Source organism: Diplotaxodon limnothrissa, linkage group LG18, assembly GCF_057381915.1.
Source record: "Diplotaxodon limnothrissa isolate DT_005_m linkage group LG18, D_limnothrissa_male_GT1.1, whole genome shotgun sequence".
In the NCBI taxonomy this organism is placed as follows: domain Eukaryota; kingdom Metazoa; phylum Chordata; class Actinopteri; order Cichliformes; family Cichlidae; genus Diplotaxodon; species Diplotaxodon limnothrissa.
The window spans coordinates 18,163,812-18,190,129 of NC_140613.1; the positions used below are offsets into that span (position 1 = coordinate 18,163,812).

At 43.2% G+C, this 26,318-nt stretch overlaps 1 protein-coding gene across 1 annotated transcript; it reads left to right on the forward strand.

Moving 5' to 3' along the window:
• The first annotated feature begins 106 nt into the window (after positions 1 to 106).
• Positions 107 to 26,318, forward strand: bcl2b (BCL2 apoptosis regulator b). The gene is made up of 2 exons (XM_085377042.1): positions 107 to 1,202; positions 23,749 to 26,318. Exons 1-2 carry the CDS (start codon positions 654 to 656, stop codon positions 23,884 to 23,886), a joined length of 687 nt encoding a protein of 228 aa, XP_085233168.1. The 5' UTR covers positions 107 to 653; the 3' UTR covers positions 23,887 to 26,318.

Consider the following 26,318-nt stretch of genomic DNA (forward strand, 5'->3'; position numbering starts at 1 on the left):
CTTGGTGTGCACTTGGAGCAGCCAAAGGAAAGACTTTCCGCAGCTGACGTCAGGCATACCTCACTAAACAGTGCGGCCCACTAGCGGTGAGCAGGGAGCTGCTTCGGAGGATATGTGGAGCAATCGTGGAAGAGGACTCCAGTCCGACCTTGTCTGGCGCACAGTCCCGCGTCTGGTTCGTGCGTAAGGCTGCTAAAACAGTTGGCCGCCTTTAAAACCCCTTCAGGCGTGAACAACTTTGGCTTTCATTCATTTTTTTTTTAATCGCAACACATCCACGTCTGGGTGATGTGCACAGAAATAGAACAACACTACTCCCAACCTCTTCCGCATATTGGATTTCTATGCAAAGAGAAGGTCGCCAGTGTCCCTCCAAGGATTCGGGAAATGAAGACTGCTGCTGACACGGAACCAGCCTGTTTTGACTTCTAGTGCGTGTTTCTGTGCAGTTTTTTTTTTCAAGGGATTTCCCCCGAGTTCACGAGTAAAGTATCTCCTCTCTGTGTGGGATCATTCGCTGCATTACCTATTTGAATACAGCCCCAGCTTTTTGGACGAGCCTGTGCAGAGCATTGTACAGTGCACACATTTGGTCAAAATGCATTTTATTTAGGATAACCACTGGATATACAAAGTGCCAAATTTGAGCCGGAATGGAGAACGAGTATAATCGCAATATTGTGGAAAAGTATATCTGCCATAAACTCTCCAAGCGGGGGTTCGTGTGGGGATTTCGCGTTGTCCAAGAAGAAGATGCTGCTAATAACGGATCGATAACTGACCCTCCACCGACTTTGGTCCACCGGTGCCGAGAAGCCAGCACCGGGCCTGACGGCGAGAGCAACACCCACCTCTGCAGACGGCTCCCACAGTCCGACCCACACGCAGGCATCCACAGAGTCCTGCGCGAGGCTGGAGATGAACTTGAAAGACTGTACCAGCCGGACTTCACGGAGATGTCGCGGCAGCTGCATCTCACCTCCGCCACGGCGCAGAGGAGGTTCGCCGAGGTGATAGACGAACTGTTCCGGGACGGGGTGAACTGGGGCCGGATTATTGCTTTCTTCGAGTTTGGGGGCACTGTGTGCGTGGAGTGCGCTTCCAACGAGGGGATGTCATCCCAGGTGGACAACATCGCAGACTGGATGACGGAGTATTTAAATGGACCTCTTAACAGCTGGATACAAGATAACGGGGGATGGGTATGTCTGATTCCGTGTAGTTGAGCGCTTTGCAGCAGTGTGTCAAGGGGTCGCAAAAGTCCTCTTTTAACTGTGATTAAAAGGAATTTCAGTGACTTAGTTCGGTCAGTGTAGGCCTACATGTTTGACTGAGCTGAAAAGTGCATTTTGATCTGGCTTAACGGGGCTCAATATCGAAACCACATGTGTAGCTGATCATTAAAAAAAGAAAAGTCCCTTTTAGGGTGATCTCGTGACGCACGTCAGGCAGCGAGCGAGATGAACGGCTTTACTTTACTTGCTCTAACTGGCTGATCTCGTTGACTGTTAAACTTACTCGACCAATCAAACAGCGGTTTCTCTATCACACCTCCCGACGCGTCTCTATAAAAAACCCGCCCTGTCATTTGTAGAAGCAGAGGCAGAGCTGTCATTGGAGCACAGAGGTTATTATCTAAGGGGAAGTAAAAGCTTAGTTATAAAAAGAAACAGGATTGTGTGTGTGGTGTTGGAGAGAGAGGGCATTTCACCATCCACCTGTATCTGAATCTTCATGCAGGAAAGTGCTTCAGTCCCGCTGTCACGTGAGGCATTGCAGGCCCTCATTCTTGCAGAAGGGAGGAGGTCAGACACATGTCAGCAAAGAGCAAACTATTGAATTAATGTGTTTAGGCCTCTGGGCATAACTGGACAGGGTTCAGCTTATCAGAGGCCCTTTTTTTTTGGCACAACACACACCTGGCTGAATGCATGCCCACACTGAATCTGAAACAAGCATGCATTGTCATATTAATTTTTCAGGTTTTTATTACAGCTGCAAACCCTCCTGCAAAAAAAAAAAAAAGGGGGGGGGGGGTGCTGTGCACCTCAGTAGCCACCAAAACTGACTTGCAATGAATTAACCTTTAATTAGCCGAGGTGCTCTTAATGAGAGCATAACGTTTGCACTGCCTGGTTATCTTAGCTGGAAGGTATCATAAAAACGGGGCGTGTGTTGAGTGGGCTTATCAATGATTCATATCGAATGTTTCATCTCAAAGGATTAGACCGTTTAACATTCCCCTTGAGTCTGCCTTGCCCCTGGAGGTGGCAGGTTGTGCCACATATCAAAGGGAGGCAACAGAGGGAGGGCCCTCCAAGAACACAGAGTGCTAATCTGCAGCCACTGTGTTTAACATGCCGTCCTCTGTTTGCATCTTGGTTGGGACTCTTTTGTCTGCCTTTTTCAGACCTGTGCCTTGAAGCTGGCGCAGACTGGGGCCGCAGAGATGCCTGCTCGGGGTCTCTGGAGCCCACTGTAGAATAATGTAGGTCATCATAGTTTGGGTTTTACAGCTGGGTGGAGATGACTGTATCTCTACATCCACTGGAGACAGAGAGAGAGAGAGAGAGAGAGAGAGAGAGAGAGAGAGAGAGAGAGAGAGCAAGAGCACAGTTCTTTAATCCAAAGGATTATTTAGGATTATTTGAAAGCATATGTCTGCAGTATAGGGAATGAATAACCTCATCCAATTAGTTTTAAGCTCAAAGTAAGCTCTAAAACAGTTTAATCCTGAATATGTTAGTGTTGGCTCAGTTTCTGTTGTAGCTTCCGCATATGCAGCCATGCACCGGTGTTGATTTATATTCATCTGAACGGGTGTCAGGTAGGGAATTTCCTGAGGTGTTATTGCATGACCTTTAATAACTGACGTTGCAAACACAGCGTTGTCTGTACTCTGGATTGGGTTTGTGAAAACTGGCTTTGCAGATGTTGAAATGTAATAAAAGTCAACTGTGTTTTCAGTCTGTGAAACAAAGCTGGGGTTTTTTTGCTATGTTTTGTCTCCTCCGGAGCCAAAACGGCGGCCTGTTGTACACTGACGTGTTTGTGTTTTTGTATGTTTTTGAGAATGTCTGCTAAACATCGGGTTGATTTTGTACTGGCCTCTTCCTGAATTATGAATTCACAGAGGATATGCAGAGACTGTTAATCAGATATCTCTCAACAGGGATCTCAAGGGCATAGAGGGGATTTTTAGAGATGTTTTAGATCATGGAAACCTGTCCAGAGGGTCAGGGTTAGCAACATTGATTTAAACATTTCTTTTCATTATTTTCAGTTTTTTAGTCGCGCAAGTTCTTAATTTTCTTTTAATAAATTTAAAAAAAAAAAAGATTTTTTACAAGAGGTGAAATTTCAGGTAGGGGGAGTGTATAAATGAGCCTATGAAGTACAAAAAAAGGGGGGAGAAAGGATGTGACCTCAGTTTCCTCATTTGTAGCTGCAGAGCTCAGTGGGGACTAAACAATGGCTGCCACTGTTTGCAAATGATCTGGTATCCATTATGTTTTATTGTGAAAGCTTTGCATTGCTGCAATGAGACACATGTGCTACATTTCTGCATTAACCTCACCTGGGTCACCTGTTTTCTAAGGAACATTCACGTGCCGGGTGGCTGTAGCAGAGGAATGAGGATAAAACAGGTTTCACAAATCAGTCGTTTCTCATGAGCTCACTGTCGTTTGTTATAGTGTTCGACCTGATAATTCTAAATAAAACTTTTTAAATGGCATTTACACATCTTCCAAACAATGAAGACACTCGGTAAACACGGCTAAATGTGTGTTTAGACAGGTTGCATTTATGGTCACTTACCCTGTCCATTGTGTTATTGTGTGGAAGAGGTGAGTGCTGTGTTTTCCACCATTCTAAAAACAAAGGTGGGTGGCTAATCAGCCTATCACTGACATTTTGACATGTAAGAGTGGTGTGGAAACAGCTTTCTATCAGCCACCCTCTGTTTCCTATTGTTTTTGAGACAATTTAAGCCCAAAATAGTGTGAACGGTACCCACTAATCATTGTTGAGTCTAAGTGTTGCGAGTGAGTCAAATACACATTTAGTTCGGCGAAAATCTTCCCTTTAAAAAACTGACAAAGCAGTGACTGTGTTTGCAAAATCTCAGCTGAGGGGCCAAATGGCTCCCATTCAGCACAGATTGCTTCCCACACCCCGGGATGTGACACACCGTCCTTTCATTGTCCCTAACATTCAGTTAGAAACTCGGCCTTTTTGTTGACAGAAATTGCACTCAATCAGGGAACGATTGCATTTAGGCTGCAGACTCACCCACACGTGGCGCACCTGTGTTTATTTGCAGGCGCTTGCAGTAAATACCAAGTGATTGAACAAAGTGGCAGACGGCGTCCGAGTTCCGAAATTACATACTTGACCTCAGACGCTTGACTGGCTGAGAGGGCGGCACGGAGCGAAATGCCAAATTGTGCTTCAAGAGAAAAACAGCAGTTTCATAACTGGAAGTTAACCAAGAGCAGTGTCAGATATGATGTTGAGAAATGATTTTTCTTTATCTTTGTTGTTTTTAGTCACGCTCTAAAGATGGCATTGCTTCTTGGTCTTTCTCAACAACCCTAATTTGAATTCTCCCTAAAAAAAAAAGTGTATGTGCTGTTATGGATGAATCTCACTGTTCTTGCAGTCTTCCCTGTGGCCACCAGTAGGTCAAAGTGATCTCTTACCCTTTGAAAACAGCACTATTTTTGATGGATTTGCACCAAGTCATTGTGCAGACATTCAGCTGTTGAAGCCACAGAAGAATAATGATCATGGCCTCTCCTGTAGTTGCACAATGTCATAAAATTGGGTCCACACATTCATCAGAGGGAACTGCCATGATTTTGTGCTCCCTGTATTTACTGCTAAGTTGTGGAAATATTCCTCAGATATGCTAACATGCCTCTAAATCCTTGCTTTTCTATAACAAGTGAGAGGAAGGAGTTAAATCACTGAAAAACCTTCTTTCTTTTTTTAAGCCCCAAACAGTGAGATCAGGTGTCTGTGGAATGCTGCTAACCAGGTGGTCTATTTTCTGTGTCTCCCAGGTGTGTGTGTGTGTGTGTGTTATGAAAGACAATGTGCGTTTGGGTTGGGTCCATCCTGTGGGGGTTTCCCAGAGCACAGGCTGCTCTTCGATGGGTGGGACCAGCATGTTGCTATGGTATAGCAGGCATCTGGCTACGGCGCCTTGCTGAGGCTGAGTGGATGTGGGACAGCAAGGAAGTCATTAATCTCCATCTAGGTGACGTTTCGGCAGAGTAGAGACAAAAACCCAGGAAAAGAAACCAAACAAACAAACTAAATCACAAAGGAGGCACATGCAGCCATTCACAGGAGAGCAAAAGAAATTCTCGACCAGGTCTCACTTACATCCAATTTGCGTCTCCTAGATGCAAACTCAGCCTGCTAAACGCAAGTCAATACTAATCAGGGCGCCATTCAGGAACTGTTTCAGCTATGCTTCTTTTAGCTTTGAGCTCTTTTTCTAACACAAAGATGTCTATGTTGATGGTGAACGCAGCGCTGCCTCTGAGGACACATGCTTTACAGCGTAATGAGCTCTGTAAGTCATGACTGACTTACATCCACTCTGAGCTAGTATTCCCTTCTTGTCATGCGGCGTGCTGTCACACTCAGTTACACCCTTTTTTTCATCCATTAATTTGTAGCTGTTTATCAGTTTTTGGTCTCTCATTACTGTGTGAACGCTGCCTTCTAGTTCTGAGCAATCAGACCGAGGAATAAATGATTACTTGCGCAAATAGCATTTTAGGCTTTCTCCCTCCCACCCCGTCAATTAACACTGTCATTCTACAGCTGGAGACGCAACAAAAATGTAAATAGCAAACAAAGAAACAAACTAAATAAGAATCAGCTTGGAGATTTTGACAACAACTTTACCGTTGGATGTGTTTGAGCTCTGTAATGGAGACTGTGCACCACAAAGGAGCTTAATGTGGCAAGAGGCAGCCAAGATTTTCCCCTGTACTGTACCCCTTTTGCTTGGGAGGCCTCGGTTGCTCACCATCTGCCACTGTGTTTACACCCATCAGCACAGCATCTGTAATCTCAGGAACATTTCCTACAGACGTGGGCTGCTGCGGGCCGCAGCTCTCTCAATCAGTCCAACAAGAACATTTTTCTTCCAGCAATCTCTTCGCTATCTGCGTCTCAAAGACGTTTGAGCCAAGCATTTAGTCCCGTGTGTGGATTTAAGAAGCACTGAATCTCTTTTCATTTTGATTTCTATTCAGCTTCAGATTATACTCTTTTGCCCGCAGTAAGTCACATGCACTCCATCTTCACTGGATGTCTCATTGCCGTTTACGGCATGATTGCAGCATGATTGCAGGCCACAAATCCTGTTCTGTTGCACTTGCAGGGGATATGCTTTGCGTCTTTCCGCAACATACCTTTACCCCAGAGACCCTCCACCCCATCCTGTGCTGTAGTTATTTCTGGGCCTTCTTGGGAGAGCTGGCAGAATGTCTGCTGGGAAACAGGGGCTGTAAATAAAAAACGGACACAACCTGGATTTTTTCCTGAGTGTCCAGCTCTTTTAGTTGGATAGTCATGTCAGTGGACCATGAACATAAGCTAACATCAGTGTTTTTTCTTTATTTTGTACTCTTTGTGTTGGACTTCTAGGATTACGCGAGTTTACAGATTGAAAGTTGAGAATTCATCCATATTACTGTTTCCTTTTGATCCCTTTTGCTCAAATAAGCAGTCACCTCAACCTTCTAAGCTCCTGTTTTATGAGGGACAAGTGCTTGAGCTAAGCGCTACCATCCCACTGAGAGGATACGCTGATAAATAATATATGGAGCAGATAAACTTGGACACTAAATGGATGTCCCGAAAGCTTTATGAGCTCCAGCTGAGAGATTATATCCTCTTTCCCCTCCTCTTTTTTCCCTCATCCTCTTCCTCCCTCTTACCCCCACCACATGAGACGTATTAACTTGCACACATACACGTGCCCAAACACACTAATACCCAGAGACCTGGCTTTCAGTGTCAGGTAACGTTCCAGATCCCTGAAAAATGCAGGGACATGCGAGAGGCCTCTAAATATAGAAGCATTACCATCACTGCTCTTGTGTGGTCTTCTAATTGTCATGTTACGCGTAAATCCCTGCCCTGTGTGCCTCTGTGATAGCGTCACATCACGAACCCACCGCCGTCCTCCATGGAAAAAATGTCCTAATGAACCATTTGAGATGGCAGATAAAAGAGTTTTCCACCTTTCCTGTCACGGTGGGAGCCGGATAATGAGAAGCCTATTGAGACGCAAGTTGACTTTGCCACTAGGCACACCCTTGCAAGCAGCGCAGCATATCAATATAGGGCAAGGTTAAATGGTTCCTCCCATTGTCTAGCTACTGTAGATATTTTTGGGTCAAACCCCCAAAAGGCTTAAAAAGAGATTTGATGTTTTCAGTTAATTTCTAGGGCAGCAATATCCACTGTCATTTGAAGTCTAGTATGTCTCCTCACAAAGACAAAGCCTGTTGAACAGGTAGTGGATTGTCTTAGGTTTCCCCAATGAATGGCAGCTTTCACTGTGAATTAATTCCAGCCTGAGAATCTAAGATCTGAACTACAGATGTAGTTTCTGGATCTGAAAAGCGAAGCAATCCCAGGAGTTCGTCTCGTTCTTTTGGCTGCTCACTTTTAGAGGTCACCACAGCAGATCATCTACCTCCGTTGTTCACCCTATTCCTAGCATCCTCTTCTGTCACACCAACCCTCTGCATCTCCTCTTTCACTACATCCATCCCTTCTGTCTGCTTCGTTACACTTAAGCCAACAGCGAAATAGTTTCCATCAGTCCAACAGGGGCTGTCTCTTCTGGTTCTATTGAGGTTTTGAAGGTTTTGATTCAATTCAGTCCAAATCAAATCAGTTTTATTTATAAGCACCAAATCACAACAACAGTTGCCTTAAGGTGCTTTATATTGTAAAGTAAAAACCCTACAATAATGTAGAGACAACCCCGACAACCAGACGAACAGCCTATGAGTAAGCACTTGACGATAGTGGAAAGTAAAAACTCCCTTTTAATAGGAAGTAACCTCTAGCAGAACCAGGCTGAACCGGGCAGCTATCTGCCACGACCAGTTGGGGGTGAGGGGAGGAAGACAAGACAAAGACATGCTGCAGAAGATGTTTCACTTTGATGTTAACATTTTTATTTTTGGTGACAATCACAGTGACAAAGCCCTAGTCACGCAGACCTACAGACCAGCCGTCTGGCAGCCTCTGGATGTAAGTGATTGCTAGAGGTTGATGGGAGTTTATGGGAAAATGATTGTGAAAGTCCCTGTCACATGGACCTAGAGACTGGTCAGTGTCATCCCCACCACCACAACCACACAGACACAGACAACCACAAAACCTCCTTGGTCTCACGATGGTCTAAACCCAGCTCACGTTTCCTATTAGTGGGTGAACAATCCAACGCTTGGTCCCAAGCATATTGGTTCATGTCGGTTCAGTTGCCCATAGTTTGCATGAAGTGACAGATTTGTCTACAAATACTGAATAGCTACACTCCAAGCAGTAGTAAATCTGTGAAAAGTACAACACAATCCGGGAATGAAGAAGGTTTGCATCCAAAGTAAAAGTTGTGCCTAACAGTCACCAGGAGTTTTTTTTTGTGCAACAACTGATCTGAGCCATCGACTACAGTAACCATAGCCAACCGACGAGAGAATACAAATTTTTCACTAGCAATCGATGATTGTCACATCCAATATGGCGGCCAACTCTTGAATGTGACCATGTTGTCACGTGAGATTACTCGGTACAAGTCTATGACAAAACAGCCCTCAGCTCTCTCAGCCTCTGACATCAACAAACCTTCTCCTGATGAGTTTTTGAGCTAAATCGCTAGTTTCATTTTCTATTGAATAAATCACTGAGTCAATTCAATAAACTATGATCATTATTTGAGTCAGAAGGGAGGAATATTCATGGTATGCTCATTGTCTCATAATATTCGCAACCCAGCCCAATCCACCCCTCAATCATCACATCAGGTTTCAACACACTGCCAAAAAAGACACTCAGTACAAGGCTTCGTATCAGGACTCACCAGTGAGTGACGTCACGCTCTTTTATATTGTTTATGATCTAAACACAGGTATACAAAAAAGAAAAACATGTGACTTTTTTCTCTAGCAACAATTACTGCTAATGCTAGCAAGCTGAGTTAGGAAGTACGTTATGTCCATTGTATGGGTTATATTACAATTTCCCTCACCAAAGCTGAAGCACAGAGGACAGGTTGTTAGTACAAATTACCAAGCAGAAGGTCACATTACGTAAGAAAGCTGCATTTAAAATGTCCCAAAAAGAACCAACGCCATAAACACAGCAGAGAGGAAATTAGGCAGAAAGCCCCAAAGTATTTCTGTACCAGGCTGTAAACATGTTTACCTGCTCGAAAGTTGGGTTTTTTAGCATGAGAGTCAGAAGCAACTGACTTCCCCTGTAAGGCGTCCTCAAATAGCGATTCGACCTGCAGTTTATGAAATTTCACTTTAAGATTATGAGACCAATTTTTTTTTATCAGTTTTATTGATTTTGGGGCAGAGAAAGCAGCAGCAAAGACTAAAGCGATAATTAACAGCATTTCGGTGAAGCAGCAAAACAGGCTGCAAATGCAATACAAATTTAGCAGACAGAAAGCAGGATTAGCATCGGTCTTTACTCATATTTCCGGCGTCTAAGGAGTGTAAACTGAACGCTCGTGATGCAAGATTGATGGGAGCAAATGAAGAGTAAAGGAGCAGGTTGCAAAACCAAAACAGTGAGCTTAAATGTTCCATAGTGGCAATGGTAACTGCAAAGTTAGACAGTAAAATCTCAACCTTTCAAATCCCACGCAGCCATTTACTCTGCTATTGATGCAAAAAACATGGAAAAGTGTACGTTTAAAACAAAAGCGAAACTATCTCCATGGCTAGCTGCTAATTTGTGGTTCAGGGTAAATTGACCTTTTAAGGCTTAAAGCATTGATATCCACACACGTACAGGCAAAGATAGAAGCGGATGTGCTAGTGGAAATCAATTATTTGCTGTCAACAAAATGGCTGTGTACACACTCACGGGCATATACATACACACATACACTGTGGCACATCAGTGTGTACACAAAGAAGCGGATGTGGTAGTGTGAATCAATAATGCTGTGTTGTCACAGGGTGACATGTGAGCCATGGCAGGGAGCAGATGGCCTCGGGGTGCCTAGCTTCCTGTTAGCCATGCCATACAGCCTCAACGCACACAAGCTCGTGCACGCTCACACAGACACCACAACCATCTCCACTGGGATTTCCCCCGGCGCAGCTAGCTACACCACTGGCCATTACCAAACAGCATGCCATTATTGACTCTTCTCTGAACTGTTGAGTACTCGCTCTTCCAAAAATGACAACAGCCAGATAATGGTAAATAGATTTCTCTGCCTCGTCTGTGGAGGTCTGGAGTAAATAATTCTGTGCACCCCATCTCTAAACATGATTTTTGGCATGAGAGCAAGTATCCCACAGGAAATCTGATCTGTTTCAGTCGACATCGAGTGAGGTCAGCCGATGCTTGGAAATCTATTTGACTACGGGGTATAGATTCAGCATTTCCAATGGTTTGCAATGGTTCTCTGAGCAGAGCCTCAATTAACACAGCAGACCAGCAGCTGTGAATGTCAGATTGTATGTGCATGTGATTAATCAAAATGCATCCTGAAGGAGAGTGTCTCTGTGGAAAGACCTGGGTGAGATCTTTTAGCACATTTTTAAAAATGTTTTAAATTTCCTGACTCCTTTCAGCTGGTGTGCGAGCTCTCCCTATTGGCACAGCTCATACAGCACCACCCTGCTGCAATCGCCTTTGATGGCGACTGATTAGGTTTGAAGTGCAGAGAAAACTATAAACCCATGACGCTTGGAAGATAAAAAGCTTTTCCAAGAGAGCATTGTTCTGGCTTCTACGTATTGTTTCAGAGTCTCCATCCTAAATTCTCTTGACATCTTCTCAAATCTACAATCACCTTCTGTCAGGATGCTGCAGCTGGCGCGGAATATTACAGCTGCGTGCTACTTTTGACACAGATATCTCGCCGGTAGGGGCAAACCCACTATTGCCAAGGCGTTATGTTGCAGCAATTTCACAGAATCTACTCTGCCTCTACGTTTAATTGGTTGTTGGGCTGTCATTACATCTTGAAATACTGACAGATACTTCAAAGAAAACATGAAGAAATGAATACCGTAGTAGTGACAGTGATTCCTTTTCTTCCTAGGGATTTTATTTCATGTTTTTTGCTATTTCTTTTGACAATACAGTGACGATTTATGTCTGTGTATGTTCTAAGGATGCACTCATTTGATGACTTATGCCAGAGCAAACTTTTATGGTGCCAAGATTTAGTGGTGACAGGCTTCATTTTGCTTTTATAGTGAGGTTTTAACTCCCGTCTAGACGAGGTTCATGTCGGCAAATCTAACCACTAGAAGTTTAATCAACTCTGCAAATTGACTTGTAAACTGCCTAATTTATTGCTCACATTTGAAGTCAGTTGGCGGTTGGACTGATGCACGAAGAAATAAGTACAGATGTGTTTCTTTTTTTGTTCTTTTTTTTAATCAGCTGAATTTCAGCAGGCACTATTTGATCAGCCAACTCATTTTCTGATACCACCAAACCCATCACGCTCAGACCCCCTGATCGCCAATGTTTTCCAGATTTGAATTATAATGAGTCCACATTCCTGTACTTCATGGAGGACAGGAGATTAAAAAATATTCCTGGGTAAAAAAAATTTTTTAAAGCCTGGACTTCAGAAGGTGTCTTTGATCAGAAGGTGAGGCTAACAGGGTTCTGGAGGAGGAGGAGGAGGAGGATGAGGACAGATGGAAGGGCATGAAATAAGAGGAGGCTTATAAAGCTATAAAAAAAGGCATTCCTATCTCTTACGGCCTCATCTGCTGCAGCCAGGTTGAGACGGAGATGGTAATATCTGGAGCAGCCACCGTGGTTTAAAGCCCAAAGAATAATGACGCTAATAGAATTCAAGCTGTTAAATACAAAGAAGGAGATTTAGGAGACTAAGGTCAATCCAAAGTTACAGAGCACACTTGGATGAAATTGCTTGTTAAAGTCATCTGACTCAACAATCATCTGATCCTCAGCTGATCCATCTGCTGACTTTAAAGCAGAGGAATTTACTCGTGAAACATCCACATGGGCATTACATATCCCGAAAGCTAAAAATACATACTGTACATGTGGAAAATCGCTGGACCTATATTGCATGTTTGCTTTTGTTTTTCTCCCGCATTATTTAACATCCAGCTTTGGTGCAGTATCTTATTCTTGCAGTGCAGTTTCAAGACAAGCCAGCTCACAGTAGGCAGGCACCGAACCCCATTAATGACATTTTCCATGGATTAGTCCAGAGAGAAACAGAAACTCTCCTCCATTATGAAATTGACATATGCCGCATTAGTTTTCTGTGCATTTTCACTCCAGACTTTCACTGTCACAATAGGCAACTTATTATCATTCATCGGGTAGGCTGTGCTTGTTTCCCTTTGGTCTTTACGTACAGACAGGGAAGGTCACACAGCTCTGAATGAGCCAAGCTGCTCAAGATAGTTCAAACAATGCGTCTTTTAAAAGCACGCCCTAGCTCTCTGCAAGGTCTTTGTGAGTCATGCTGAGTTTAGAGCAATGAAAAGTAAAAGGAGAAAGAAAAAAGAACAGAAGTAATGTCCACCTCTGCTCTTTGCCTGCTTGATTGGGCTTTCGTTGAGTAATTATTTTCTGAGAAGGATTTAGCCGAAGCTTTTTCATTACATAATTCAAAGGGTTTGCTGTAGCCGTGTTTCTCGCAGCTGACTTGGTTCAACTCGAGGCTCATTCCTTCTCATATCGAGCCTCTCGGGCAAACGCGCGCACACACAAGCGGGGTTGTTTGTTTCCACACATCAATGCATTCCACTCATTCCTCTCCCCCAGCCTGGATGAAAATCAGCTGGTTGCCTGAGAGAGGTCAATGAACTTTCCCCCAGTGTTCCCGTCCTGAGAGGAAAGAGAGTGGAATTCTTTCTTTCACTTATTGTTTTTAGAGCTGACGCTCATGATACGGCCTCTGCTCTCAGATTGTCTGAGTGGAAGTGAAATTGCATAAGAATAATCATTGCTTTCCTTTCGGCCCCCCCCCCCCCCTTTAAATAAAATGACCTCATCGTCCATGTTTAGAGAAGTTTTGTCATGCATCTCTGAGCTTTAACTCTCAGCCTGTGGGAAATATGCTTTCCTTCCCTTATCGGCTTTTGCTTTGTCTCCCCACATGATTTTTCTTCTTTCTTTCTTTCTTTTAATCCCCTCTTCTTGAAGTAACACTGTAAAGTGAACATCCTGCTTTTAGAACCGCACGGAAAGGAAAATGAAATAAAAGGAAAATGTGTTTACCTCAACAAGGCACATTTCACATTTTCTGTGTTTTTTCCTGTTCTAATTAGATTGAGCAGAGCTGGAGACGGGTTCTGAGAGGCAGTGTCACATTTCTGCGCACCAATCAGGGCCTTGCAGTACTTTAATCAAAATGCAGCAAGAGCTGAATTGTTTGTTTATGAACTGTTTATTTTTATTGTTAAAGAGAAAGGAATCGGCAGTATTTCCCGCAGGCTTTAAGTCTAAGAAGTGACAGCATACTGTATGTAGCTGTGCTTTCCACCACCGGCAGTGAATACCTTCTCTGTGACTTTGTGGAAAGTTTTCAGTGCTTTTTCAGCTCCATTCTCCTCCACTTCAAAGCCGTTTCCTGAGGGAGCCGTACCTCAAGCGGATGATTGTTTTCTCTGACATTATCGGACATCTGAGATGCTCAATCTGCTGCTCTCTGTTCTCCTCACAGCATGCCCCGTCCCAGACTCTGGCCTCTCTCATTTACATGGCCAACACGGGGAACCCAGCTACACCTGAAACCTGGCCCAGTGTTCTCTAATCACGTAAACCGCTCTGGTATCTTGTTGCCAAAACTGACAAGCTTTCATTTAGGGGCCGACTGAAACAGGAGATCACGGGAGGCCCTGGGTGTCTAGCTTTGATCTTCTAATACTTTCTCCTTCACTGACACGTTTAATTCTCTATTAGATGATGTTACACTTGACTTGTTTACCCGTGCTTCCTAAATTACAACTTGGTGTTTCATCAAAGGAAAAATAACATCACATTCCCTCTAAAACTTGCCTTTTTATGGTCTGCCTCCTCTTATACTAGGGGCTAAGATTTAGGAGTCGCTTAATGGTTCAAAACAAATACAAATCTCTTAGTTACAGTCTCTAACCAACTGTGGCTCTCCCCTGCTGCTCCCCCTCCCTTTCTCCACGGTATTAGTATGACTACATGTTTGGCTTGCCTCGAGTCTTTCCTAGTTACCCGAACAGACTCTGTGATTTAGCCATGCTTGGCTCTACCACAGAGAAGTCATAGTCTCATACTAGACAGTGATGTCATTCCTGCACCGTCTAAGCACAAAAAGTGACTTAATGCTAACTACGCCATAGAGGTCCTTTACACCGCCTATCACTGCTGTCTGAAAAGCCCCTTTCTGAACATTGGGATTATGTAATTCTGTTACATCAGGGGCTCGACACAAAGAAGCTGCACACACAAGACCACAGTGACTGAAAGCAGAGCGCATTATTTCAGATGGCTCCATTTTTTGGGGAGGGGGGTCAAGTTCAGAACAATTAGTCACCACACACGTGTCACGTGAAGTTTGAAGCCCTGCTGCAGATGGTGTTCCCGCACGTCCCGCTCATTACTCCATATACAGTAGTCATTTTTAGCTGGGATTAGGCAGCCACTATTTTTGGAGTGGCTTTCTAAGAGGTTGGTTGTGTGCTCTCAAGGTCTAAAGGGGTCGGCAGATCTGACTTTTAAGGCTTGAAGCGGCGCTGCCTTCGTCACAGGAAATGGGCCTCTCCCATGGACTTGTGGGGAAGCAATAGGCCACCTTGGAATCTGTTGCTTCCCACGGTCTCTATCAGGACTTCCTATCTGAACTAATCAGTGATAGTTCAACAGTTGAAATTGGAACTGCAGGGGCTCTCATGCTCTCCTAGAGTAAGAGGTGCTTTGGTTCCAGAGAGCGGCAAATACAAAGCTTACTCAAAGCCGATAGAGTCATTTGAATGATGGAAAGCTTTGCCTCTGTCTAATCATTAACCTACACCTACCTTGCCTTTTGTTCCATTGAGGCCTTCTGCATGTTTTAAATGCCACTTTCACTTACAAAGTGGGTCTTTATGCAAGTCCACTTTAACAGTCCTGTGAGTGCAACATTTGGACAACACGACCTGGGATGGAAAGGCTCACATAGTGTAAAAAAGAAAAGCACCACAGTTTATTGGCCTGCGTGCTGCTTACATGGATTTGGGTGTGCTATGCACAGCTTCCTTGACAAGAACACAGACCACTTAGACTCCCAAGTGGCAGACATCCTGTCTTTACTAAAAAGCCACTGCAGCCAGGTTTAATGCACTTCAAGCACACCCACACACGTGGACGATGACTCAGCTGCCCCTTTTCATCCTCTGCGCTCTCACTCGTCATCTGTGGCCTTTTAAATGGAGCGAGCAGCAGAGATGAGACTTGTTTTATTAGATCGGGAAGCCCTGAACTAGGGGCTAGGATGAAGCCTCTCGTTATTTATAGCTGCACAGCAGTTGCGTTCTCTCTATCTGGCAGGACTCTGTCACTTCCTCCTCCGTGGTAGGCCGGATGCGCTCAGTGCAGACATCCTCAGACGAGGCAGACATCCTCATTTAGCTGCATTGTATCTATTTGAGGGCTCCTTTGTGCTTTGGTTTGGGATGCTATGAAGGATTTTGAATCAAATATTCAAGGTCAAACCACAAGATTGGCTCATTTTAAAGAATGAAAAAAAAAAAAAACCTCTATTGACTGAGCTGCAGAGGTTTATTGTGAGGGGGGGGGAAAGGATTGTCTCTCTGTGGCTTTCCCTTAGCTTTGATGTCTCTTTGCTTTACATGTAAAAGTGATTGATTGTGTATAATACACTTTGAGCTTAGGTGTAGTCTGCTGATAAACCCTGGGTGCAGGGGGAAAGCTAGTGCAGTCTGCTTCTATGCACTTGCCTTCAGTCTTCTGAGACTGCAAGGTTACCCTGTCCTTCATTTCATGTTGGATCAAAGCTGTTCAGTAAAAAAAAATCAATAGTCTCAACAAGAATCAAGGAGTACATAACTGATCAGTCAAGGCCATGCAATGCTTGTCAATTCAAAATCTGTTTATATTTCCCCAAAATCCTCTGAATATTTTCCCCCCTGTACAAATTGGAATTGCTTTACCGTGGTTTTGCACCTCCTCCTTCTCTTCATTGATGGGATTAAAAAAACCTCAAGTTTATTGAAGCATTACATATCTTCAGAGAAACCAAAGTCTCCTGTGTAAAGCTCTGTTTCTCATTTATCTGGTAAGTTTAGACAATGAATAATGGAGACAATAAAAAAAAAACAGTGTCACGAGGAGTGTGGGTGATTTACTGCCGATCACATTTCATGTTCCAGTGGAGAAGGCTGACTCCCACGGGAGCGGGAGCTGTTTTGTAAACACACAAATGCTGCAGCCGCTGTTGCTGATGCAAATTTGAATATTTATGAGCCTTTGGGGTAGCATCCGACGTCAAAATTGTTTCTCTCTTTACGCTTGACTCGAACGTAATGACTGCGGAAGGTATGAAACCTGAGTTTGCAGTGAAGCTCAAGCGGGGGGCATATTAAAAAAGGTTTCCAATTTCCCTTGTACTGTGTCATGATCCCGCTCTGTCGGGCCAATTCTGTATTCTATGGCTTCCATATTGGCTGGCCATTTCAAAGGATGGCAATTCATTTGTAAAAGCGTGTGGACAGTCAATAACGCTCTTCACTTTCAAAGTTTACTCAAGCTTCTTACACAAGCTTCGGGGAGTCTTTCTCACCAAAATAATATTCAGTTTAAGGTGAGGTTAGTGGAGCTGCTTGCACAAACTGAATAAAGTTTCTATTTTCTTTTTTACTGCCTTCATTGCTTAATTAACTGTCTTTGGGTGTATAATTGTACCTTACAATATAAAACATCTTGATTTGGTCCCAATAAATAAAACTGAATTCAAGAGTATTTAATTCAATTGTGCACTCCTAAGCACTCCAAGCTAAGAAAAACGGGGAGGGTTGCATCAGGAATGGCATCGCACACAAATAGTCGGGGCAAATCAAAACACGTGGATCATTAAAAACATAAAATAAAATAAAATGGATGTAGCCCCTGTGTCATAATCAGCCTGCTCCAGGTTTTGTTTTAAAGCCTCAAATTGAGCATTTTGGCCATTGTCTTCTTGGTCTTTTGGAACCAGTGACAGCTGAGGCATGGATCTGACTGAGGAATTGAAGACGTTCAACTCAGATGCGTAATTGGCTTTTTAAAAATTATTATTTTTACTAAATACAGGGCCAAAATTAACAAAAGTAACATTATAATGTGTTAAATAAGGGTTCACACTGGTGACTGAGACCATAAACTCATCATGTAACTGTTCACCGACATCATAAATCAAGTCAGAAGTAGGTCATTGACTCATAAACTTTAACATAATCTGGATGTTTTAGAGTCGCCCCCTGGTGCCCACCTGGAAGAATGCAGGTTTAAAGCAAACACCTCGCTGGCTTTAATTTTTCAGACTCAAAGGATGTCGAACATCACAGTCTGTTATGTACAGATGTGGCAGTCTGCAATGGAAGATGCTCAGGCTGACTTCAAAATGATGATTATTATTAATGACATTCAAAGCTAGCCAATGATAAATGACCATTAGTGACAGTTTGTTAATTTTATAGACTGCTGCAAAACCAAAGCAATTTTTTTTATAAGCGACTCATCAGTTAGGTATCTTTTGTCACTGCATACGTATGTCCTTTGTTTCAAAGAAGCAAGTGTTATTGTTACTCGGGCTGATCCACTAAATACTTGCGCATTGATTGGGCTGGATTTGTACAGCTCGACATCCCACTTTGTCACGCTGGACTGCGAGGCTGTGGTTTCCATGTATTGCAGTATTGTCACAGGGCAGTGAAGGGCTCAGTGTCCTCAGCTCCAAGCTGTTTGCTGCTGCTGACACAGGGGATTCAACGGGTAATGAGTACTGCAACAAACTCCTCCGTCATCTGATTTTTGGTCAATGGATGCCACTCTGGAGAATTGATCGAAGCTGACCTTGTTCCAGGACAAGCGCTTGCAGTACTGTCACTGTCATGATGTCTGATCTGTTTATTTTTATTATTATTTTTCAGATGTTTTGAATCTGTATATGCGCTCGCACTCATGAAATAATAATGCACCCACATGAAAGAGAGCGATATAAGTGTATATTTTGATCAAAACAGATCTATTATGAGAAAATAATGCCTTCCTTGCATTTTTTCTCCCATACCCCTCCACCCCTGAAATGGGAGTTTTGTTTGACTTTAATTAGCAGTGGAGAAGTCTGCAAAAGGCTAATTAAAAAAATGAAAGAAGGGCAGCAGGAGCAGCATATGTAATTTTATAAGTACGCTACTATGTGAACGCTTAGGAAATAAACAGAGCGTGGGGAGAAGCTCAGTTCAGAGGTGAATATAGCAGTGAAGCCACAACGGGCACTTTAATTACAAGTTGAACTTTAACCTACATCCCTTTCTCTCAGTCACAGTCTGCCCGCAATTATCCAGAGAAGATTCCCAAAACAGAGACAGTTGTCTAATCATTATTCTGTTTTGGCAAAGTGCTGCTTGCGGTTTTATCGGAGCTAGTCAAGCACACAAGATCACTCATTATCTTCCACAGAAGCTGCAGGATCGTTCCCAAAAGTTTGTGTCAGTGTGTGGGGTGTGATACCCAAAGGATCTGGCAAATGTTTGGTATTTCCCGTTGCCCATAAGATAACGCAAAGCCATCCGAAGAAGACAGCTGTGTAAAATCTCTTTGTGTCCATGAGAAAGACACTGAGCAAAACCCAGAGGTGTAAATCATGTGAAAAACAAATCAGAGGTCAAGGATAGACTCTCTCCCGCTGGTGGGAAAAGCAAATTGTGTGTGAAGCTTCCAGCCTGGGTAACCGTGACACTCATGCAGTCAGTCGCCACCCCTCTGCTGCATATGGGAGACTCAAGTCCTCACCGCTCAGTCGAACTCTTTTGCTCTGTATGTAATTCTCAACAGGATTCATTGTTTGCAGTAAAAATGAAGGCAGGGTGTGTGTAAACCTGGCTAGGCATTTTCCCATTGACTCCAGGGTCTCTGTAGGCTGGGGGTGACCTTTTAAAAGCCACTGATCGAAAAAATTAATACTGTAGAGGACTGCAGCCTGGACTTTTATTTCCCAGATGCACACCTGCTGCTGATGGCAGATGGCTTTGCTGCGGGGCAAATATGAGCTTTTGGGGATTATGAAGTCTTTTGTTGGCCGTGTTTTTTTGTGCTCTCTTGTCCCTGTCAACTTCCTGTGTCCTCTTTCCCACCTGCTTATCATTATTTTTCTGTAAAGACTCCGCTTTTCAGAATGACAGTCAACACAACAACAGAAATGGGGCCAAAACACAAAGTGCCAAGGTTTGTTTTTCCACACTGCTCACATGTTTGTGGCAGCGCTGTTCGCTAATGCGGGGATGAAAAAGTTCCAGGAGCTGAAGTGGAGCATGCCTCAGTCTCATGATATCCACCTGACACCCCCACCCCCCTCCTGCTTTCCAGCTCTCCCCTGAGTCAACCTGGAGTTATTACCACCCATGCCCTTGTGGGATTCTTTTAAACATCCATCACAGCTCGTATGAACCTCTTATTATAATTGCCAGCTTTTGTTTCAGACTTAAATAGATGATAATCTATGGCGACTGTCTGGGACATATCAAGGACACACATGAGTTTGCCATTTTGTTGAGCTTTGCTAGTGGCTGGTCACATGCGCGCCTTGCTGCTGGCTGGAGTTACAGTTTCAGCAAACTGTTATTTTCCAGGCGTAGGTGAGGAAAAACACACAATGGTGTTTTTGCCAATCAGCACATTTCCTTCGGCTTAGAGGTGTGACTGAAGAGCTTGCTCGCTTATTAATACCTGTATCCTGGAGAGGGAGACGGGTGTCATCGTTCAAAAGCAGAGACTGTTCAGAGCGCTCCAAAATAAAAAATGCTCCCTGACATTTTGCTTTCCACACTACCAGCAAGGCTCCAGGGATGATGGCGGCAGTTGGTACACTGCTTTAGCCCAGACTGAAATATCTCAAAAACATTTGCATGGACTGCCATGAAATTTAGGACAGATACTCATGATGCCCAGAGGATAAATGTGTCAACACTTACAGGATAGATGGACACAGAGTTTTGGATTACATAGATTACATGGACTGTATGTGAAAGATGGACATAGCTCGATTTTAACACTATGACTGCCACCATCTTGTTTTGTGTGTCGTTGTTTGTGTGTTTGGAGCTGATTGTTTCATTGTATTTGGATGACAGGGTGAATAGGTGAGAAGTAAGAAGTTTATTCTAGCAAGCTAGCTTAGCAAAGTGCAAGTATGGACTATTTGGGTGTGTTAGGTACCTGCTGCTAAGTGACTATACAGTCAAATTAATGAATTAATAGCACAGCAAGCCAAAATAATTTTCAGACTGCTTGCATTGGTGTGTTATCTGCAGCAGCCATGCCTTAAATTTAAGCCTTAATATTTCTGTTTCTGTTTGGTGAAGACCTGGAAAACCAGCTTCAGCTCTACTTTATGTTAACAGCCTGGCGTTAGATGGTTATGCTACGGTCACACTTGGGAAAACAGCAGTCGGAGAACGTGGCATGACTAAAATTATTGTGACTATTTGCACTGAACTTGCAATCTTGTTGCCTTTGAAATATTTGCTTTAAAGATGGTGAGCAGGTCTGTGACTACTCCGAGTCAGTTGGCATTTGGCAACTTTGAATACAACCATTTGAAAACCAGCTGAGTCGAGTTCCCTATTGCAAAGAGACGCATCACAGATAAGTTGCGCTCAGCACCACAGACTAATCTCAGACTGATTCCTACCTGTTGGCAATTTGTCTGGGATTATAAATAATTAGCAAACCTTCACCAGTCTGTTGAGTGAGACTACAATTGTCTGGGGACAATTTGTTTCCAACCAAGCAATCTAAGCAATCCCCTAGCAATCTAAAGAGGTCAGTTTAGGGTGCTGAACTCTGGGCCTCTAGTGTCAAACTCCAGTCCTTAAGGGCCGGTGTCTTCAAGCTTTTACATGTGTCCCTGCTGCAACACACCTGAATAAAATTAGTAGGTCATTAGCAAGACTATAGAACTTGACTGCATGCTGAGGTGGCAATTCAGCCATTTGAATCCTGTTACAGCAGCTCATGAATAAATGAACATGGTGCAATAAAAGTACTTTTAAAAGTACATTTTTCCAACACATGCATTCTGAGTGCCATTCTGATTTCACTCTAGTGTGATGCAACCAGTAAGCATCACACCATAGCTTTACCAATTTGAGTGAGTATACTTTTTGAAATTAGCATTTAGCTAATTTATAAGAGCCTTACAGTTTCACCGAGCTGTTAGCATTCCCCTAGACTACTGTCTCTAGCCCGGGGGTGTAGTTTAAAACGCCCAGCTGCAACAAAGAGAATGCTGTGTGGTAAAAGATATTGCCGGGTGATTTACGGAACACAGTGTGTTTTGACATCAGAGGGCCCAGAAAAAAAACTGCTGATCCTTCCTCCCCTCTGTCACCAGCCCCCAGCCTCAGGAATGCCACAGGACAGGAAGGGAAGCAGGAAATGCTTTTGTCTCCGTACAGCAGTTCAGAATAGATGCCTCCTTTTTTTAGTCCTGTGTGGGCTTTTTGTTTGATAAAAAGGAAGCTGTGTATTAAAACGTGACACTAGCGAAAGAGAGTATAATGAATCTTCTACTAGATCAAGGTCAAAAAAACATGTATTCCGATAAAAGTAACACAAAGCATAATTACTGTAGGTAAATTGACTTAAAACCAGACAGATTAAAATAGACTGGTAATAGATCCCCATGGGAACTGACACAATAATGTTGTAGTGAATCAAACTTAACAATTCACCATTGTTCACAGATCTGATCAAATTACAGATAGAGACTTCAAGAGATGGAGACTTCAAAGGAGATCAGATGTACAGCTTCACAACACACCTTCTAATGTGGTCAGCCTCATAACAAAAGAAAAATATTCAATAGGAGGTGTCCCCTAGAGCTCCCTAAAATTTCCTCTATTGTCGTTTGGTTCAAGATAATCTGCTGTGTGTGCGTGTGTGTGTGTCTGTCTGTGTGTGGGAGAGCATTTAGCTTAGCACCATTACTTCCTGTCCAGCTGTTCCTGCTGTCACCGCTTTTAAGCAGATGTCTGTATTTCCTCATCTAAGACACGCAGCCACGGTCTTTTCTGCACAGATGCTCCTCGTGTACGCTCACGTTTTTAACTGGCCTCCTTTAAAACTCCTCTTAGCGGCAGAAAGCTGAACCCACTGAGACACCGTGAGCAGCTTTAATATATTCGTGCTTGAGCACTGGAGTGTTCATCCGCGTGCTAGAGAAAGAAAAAAATGTTGCGAATGGGCCTTTTTGGGTGATTCCTGTGTTTGGGTAGTATGTGTTTCCGAGTGGGTTGTGTCATTGTGCATGAAAAGCGTAGGAGGGTGTGAGAGCCGATGAACAGTAGTGGATCTGCCTGCAGCATAAGTGTAATGACATTCTTTTCCCACCCATGTTTGGTATCAGCCAAGGGATTTACATTTTAAAGGGTCATTTCACCCAAATTAGAAAAAAAAAATCATATTTACCAAGTTTTTTTTCCTATAAAATCTATGTTCAATACATGGAAGTGAATGAAACTTATCTTATTATTAAAACAAATGAAACCAAAACTACAGGCAGGAAAATGAGATATTAAATATGGCCTGCAGTGTTTTGTGTTTTTCTTGTAATCACACAAATTCCAGGAAGAAGATCAAAGACAACAATGAATTATTCCTTTAAGTGATGCATGTGTAGCCAACCTTCAAGTATGCCTTATTTGTTTGTGCCTCTTACCCACAACTTTTTCTTGTAAAGAAACGATTAGATAATCCCGAATAAACTGCAGAGCATGCTGAAGCATCCTCGGGGAAGATACTGAACCCTGAGTTAGCCCTGATGCACTCATTGGAGTGTGAATGTTAGAAAAGGCACTTAGGCAGTGCTATACGATAGAGTGAATGATGGCTGTCATAAAAACTGCTTTGAGTGCTCAATTAGAGTAGAAAAGCGCTATATAAATATCAATCCATATTGCTGCTAGCATGAAAGCTGTAGATTATTTTAAGACAGCTTCACGTGGACTTCCACATATCAGTCAATCGATGTCTTTCAGGCGACTGCTAAAAATAGTCCTCATCAAATGCAGGGTTAACCCCTGTTTGAGCAGCGTTCGGTTAAAACCTGCACTGACCGGCTGTTTAAGGCAGTTGCTGACCCTTCTTTTAAGGTAGAATGATTTATTTGTGACTCATGTCTCCTTTAAGAACTATGAGATGCAAACCTTATTTAAGAACTTGAAAAGTATTCATGCGAAGGTAACCATGTTATTCAGAAGCCTAATCAGTTGTCTCTGTCTCTCATCTCAGGATGCATTTGTGGAGCTGTACGACAGACAGAGGGACTCCGTCTTCAGTTGCTCCTGGCCCTCCATCAAGACAGTTTTCGGCTTGGCTGCGCTCGGAGCGGCCAGCCTCACCATCGGAGCATACCTTACACAAAAGTGAACAAGGCCTCTTTTCAATCAGCTCGACTTTTTTCATCTCAGCATCTTCCTCCTCTTTTTCCTGGTGCCTCTCCTTCTTTTTTTCCCCCCTCCCTGCACCTTTTTTAAAGATGCCCCTGACCCCTCAGAGACAACCTTCAGACTCTTCTGAATCTCTTCAAAGCCTCTCCCAGAAAAAACTCCCTCTTCCCTGCCTCTTCGTGTCAAAACATCCACAAATCAAAACAACTGAAGAAACCAGAGGCGAAACCCACAGAGCAAAGGATGCATTTTAGATGGAATCGCACTAAGCTGACTACAACAGCGGAGAAACGAGGAGTGCATGTTTTTGCCTTTGCTTTTTTTCGGTTTCTTTTTGCTCGTCCTGCTTCTCTAGGAGTTATAGCATGAACGTTGAGTGTTAGTTTAGACGTCGCATGTGTAGGTCCTCGGTTTGGAGGCCTTCGTGGTGGTAGTGGTGGCGGTAGGATGTAGGGTGGGGGGGTGCAAGGATGATGGTGACGATGATGCCAGGGAGGGCGAGGCCTCAGCCTCGACCCCGGCTCTTTAGGGTGAAGGACCCCATTTGAACTGTGGACTCCAGTTACCCCCACAAGTCGTCTTTCAAAGGACTTCCTCCAAACAGCAGCTGCTTAGAATGTGTAATGGAAACAGCTCGCTACAACCAGCGCAGTGTGTGTCTACTGCTTTCACCCCTCAGACCGCTCCAGTGAACTCTGAGCACACACTGCTCCATTATGCTCTCCCTGGCCTGTGATGGAGGACAGGCTGCTAGAAGACTGAGCTCTTTTGCAGCGCTTTGAAAGCTCCTGTGTTGGGTTTAAACTTTTGCAGCAAACCGAATCGAATAGTTTGCATGTGGAGTGTTTTAGAAAAAAATATGCAAAAGAAGCCTGAAAGATGAACGAGAGATGTGCAGCACAGCATAAAAGAAAGAGGCAGAAGTAGAATAAACCCTGTAGTAGGGTTCCTGCTGCATAAACAGTTTTAAGAGTGCATTCCTGACACACTCCTTTTCTAAAATCACTGCCCTACAAATTATAAATAATCACAGCTCGTACTATTAGCACACGACATCGTTTATTTTTTAAATTTGCTTTTACTGTCGAATGGGCTCGCTCAGGTTTCAGACCTCGCCCCGGCTGAGGTCTCACAGTGGCTCGGTATTGCCACAGAATGAACTCTGAACCGAAGGCAGTTTCTCGCAAATGACTGAGGAGATGCCAGCAGCAAAGCCAGGGGGTCCCATGTGTGAAACCTGAGATGTCCCCTCTCTCCAGCCTGCAAATGCATCCCAAATCATTGATTGGTTCCTTTCAGCCTGTTTTTGTAATCGATGTTTGTCTTGTGTTACAGTCCGACTGCAAATTTGGAAGCACTCAAGGCCTCCAAAATACTGCGTTGTACAGCAAGTCACTTGTGGAAAACCTTTTCTTTTCTTTTTTTTCTTTAAATTTCTCTATCACTAAAACTCTTCAGCTTCTTTGTCGTTGCATGGATGAAAGACACGATGTCTTAACACAATGCATATCTGCTACGCGTAACCATATTTATAACAGAACAGGCAAGAAATAGCAACAAAGAGGTAGCATTTTTCTATTTATTCAGAGGTACCAGATCACAGATTTTTTAACAGTTTCTTCTAAGGAATCACACTGTAACAATGTTATTTCCTGGCTGCTATTATAACAAGAAAAAAAAAGACATGTTTTAAAAAGTGATTTTTTTCCCCATTTTGTATTATCATCGGCTTAAGGCTGCTATACTGTTGATTTTACTCACAGCTTAAACTGCCACAATTTTTCAGTATAGTATCCTAGAGAGCTGGAAACCAAAGTTAACTTGTATTAATCTTTCATTTCAAAAGGAAAAAAAAATGAAGAAAAAAATACATAATAGCTAAAAGGAGAAAACACTTTGCTTCAGTTCACTGAGAGTCTGTCCAGTGAGGTTTTGTGATCTCTCTGTGGAGGGTTTGTCTTGTGTTACTGTACTATATTAGCCTAACTTTTGTCAGCCTTGTGCTCCAATGATAACTCAGTGCTTATCTGTAAAAAATGTTGACCTACCAGACCTAAACCGTGTCTCAGCTCTCACGTTAAAACCACCCAGTTTTCATTACAACAGCTCACAGTGTGATTTGTGATGTGTGTATGAGCGTGTGTGTATGAGTGTGTGTGTGTGTAAGAAACTGAGGGTGCTATGAGCAGGAATAGGAAGACTTTAACAGCAATATACTGTAATTTTTATACTCTGTGCATATATGAATGTAGCACTATGGTTTCCGTGCTGTTTTATGTCTATAATCGCAAAACTGTAGCACTTAAAAGAAAAAGGAAAAAAAAAGAAAAGTGAATTGTGTTTCTGTTGTTTACTGCTATATCCACGATAAGCTAGTGGGATCATATTGTTCCTAATAAACCAGATTTTTCT

Coding starts and splice junctions, on each gene's coding strand:
- bcl2b (XM_085377042.1), top strand. CDS start 654: ATGGAGAACGAGTATAATCGCAATATTGTGGAAAAGTATATCTGCCAT. Junction 1,203..23,748: donor TACAAGATAACGGGGGATGG/GTATGTCTGATT, acceptor CTCTCATCTCAG/GATGCATTTGTGGAGCTGTA.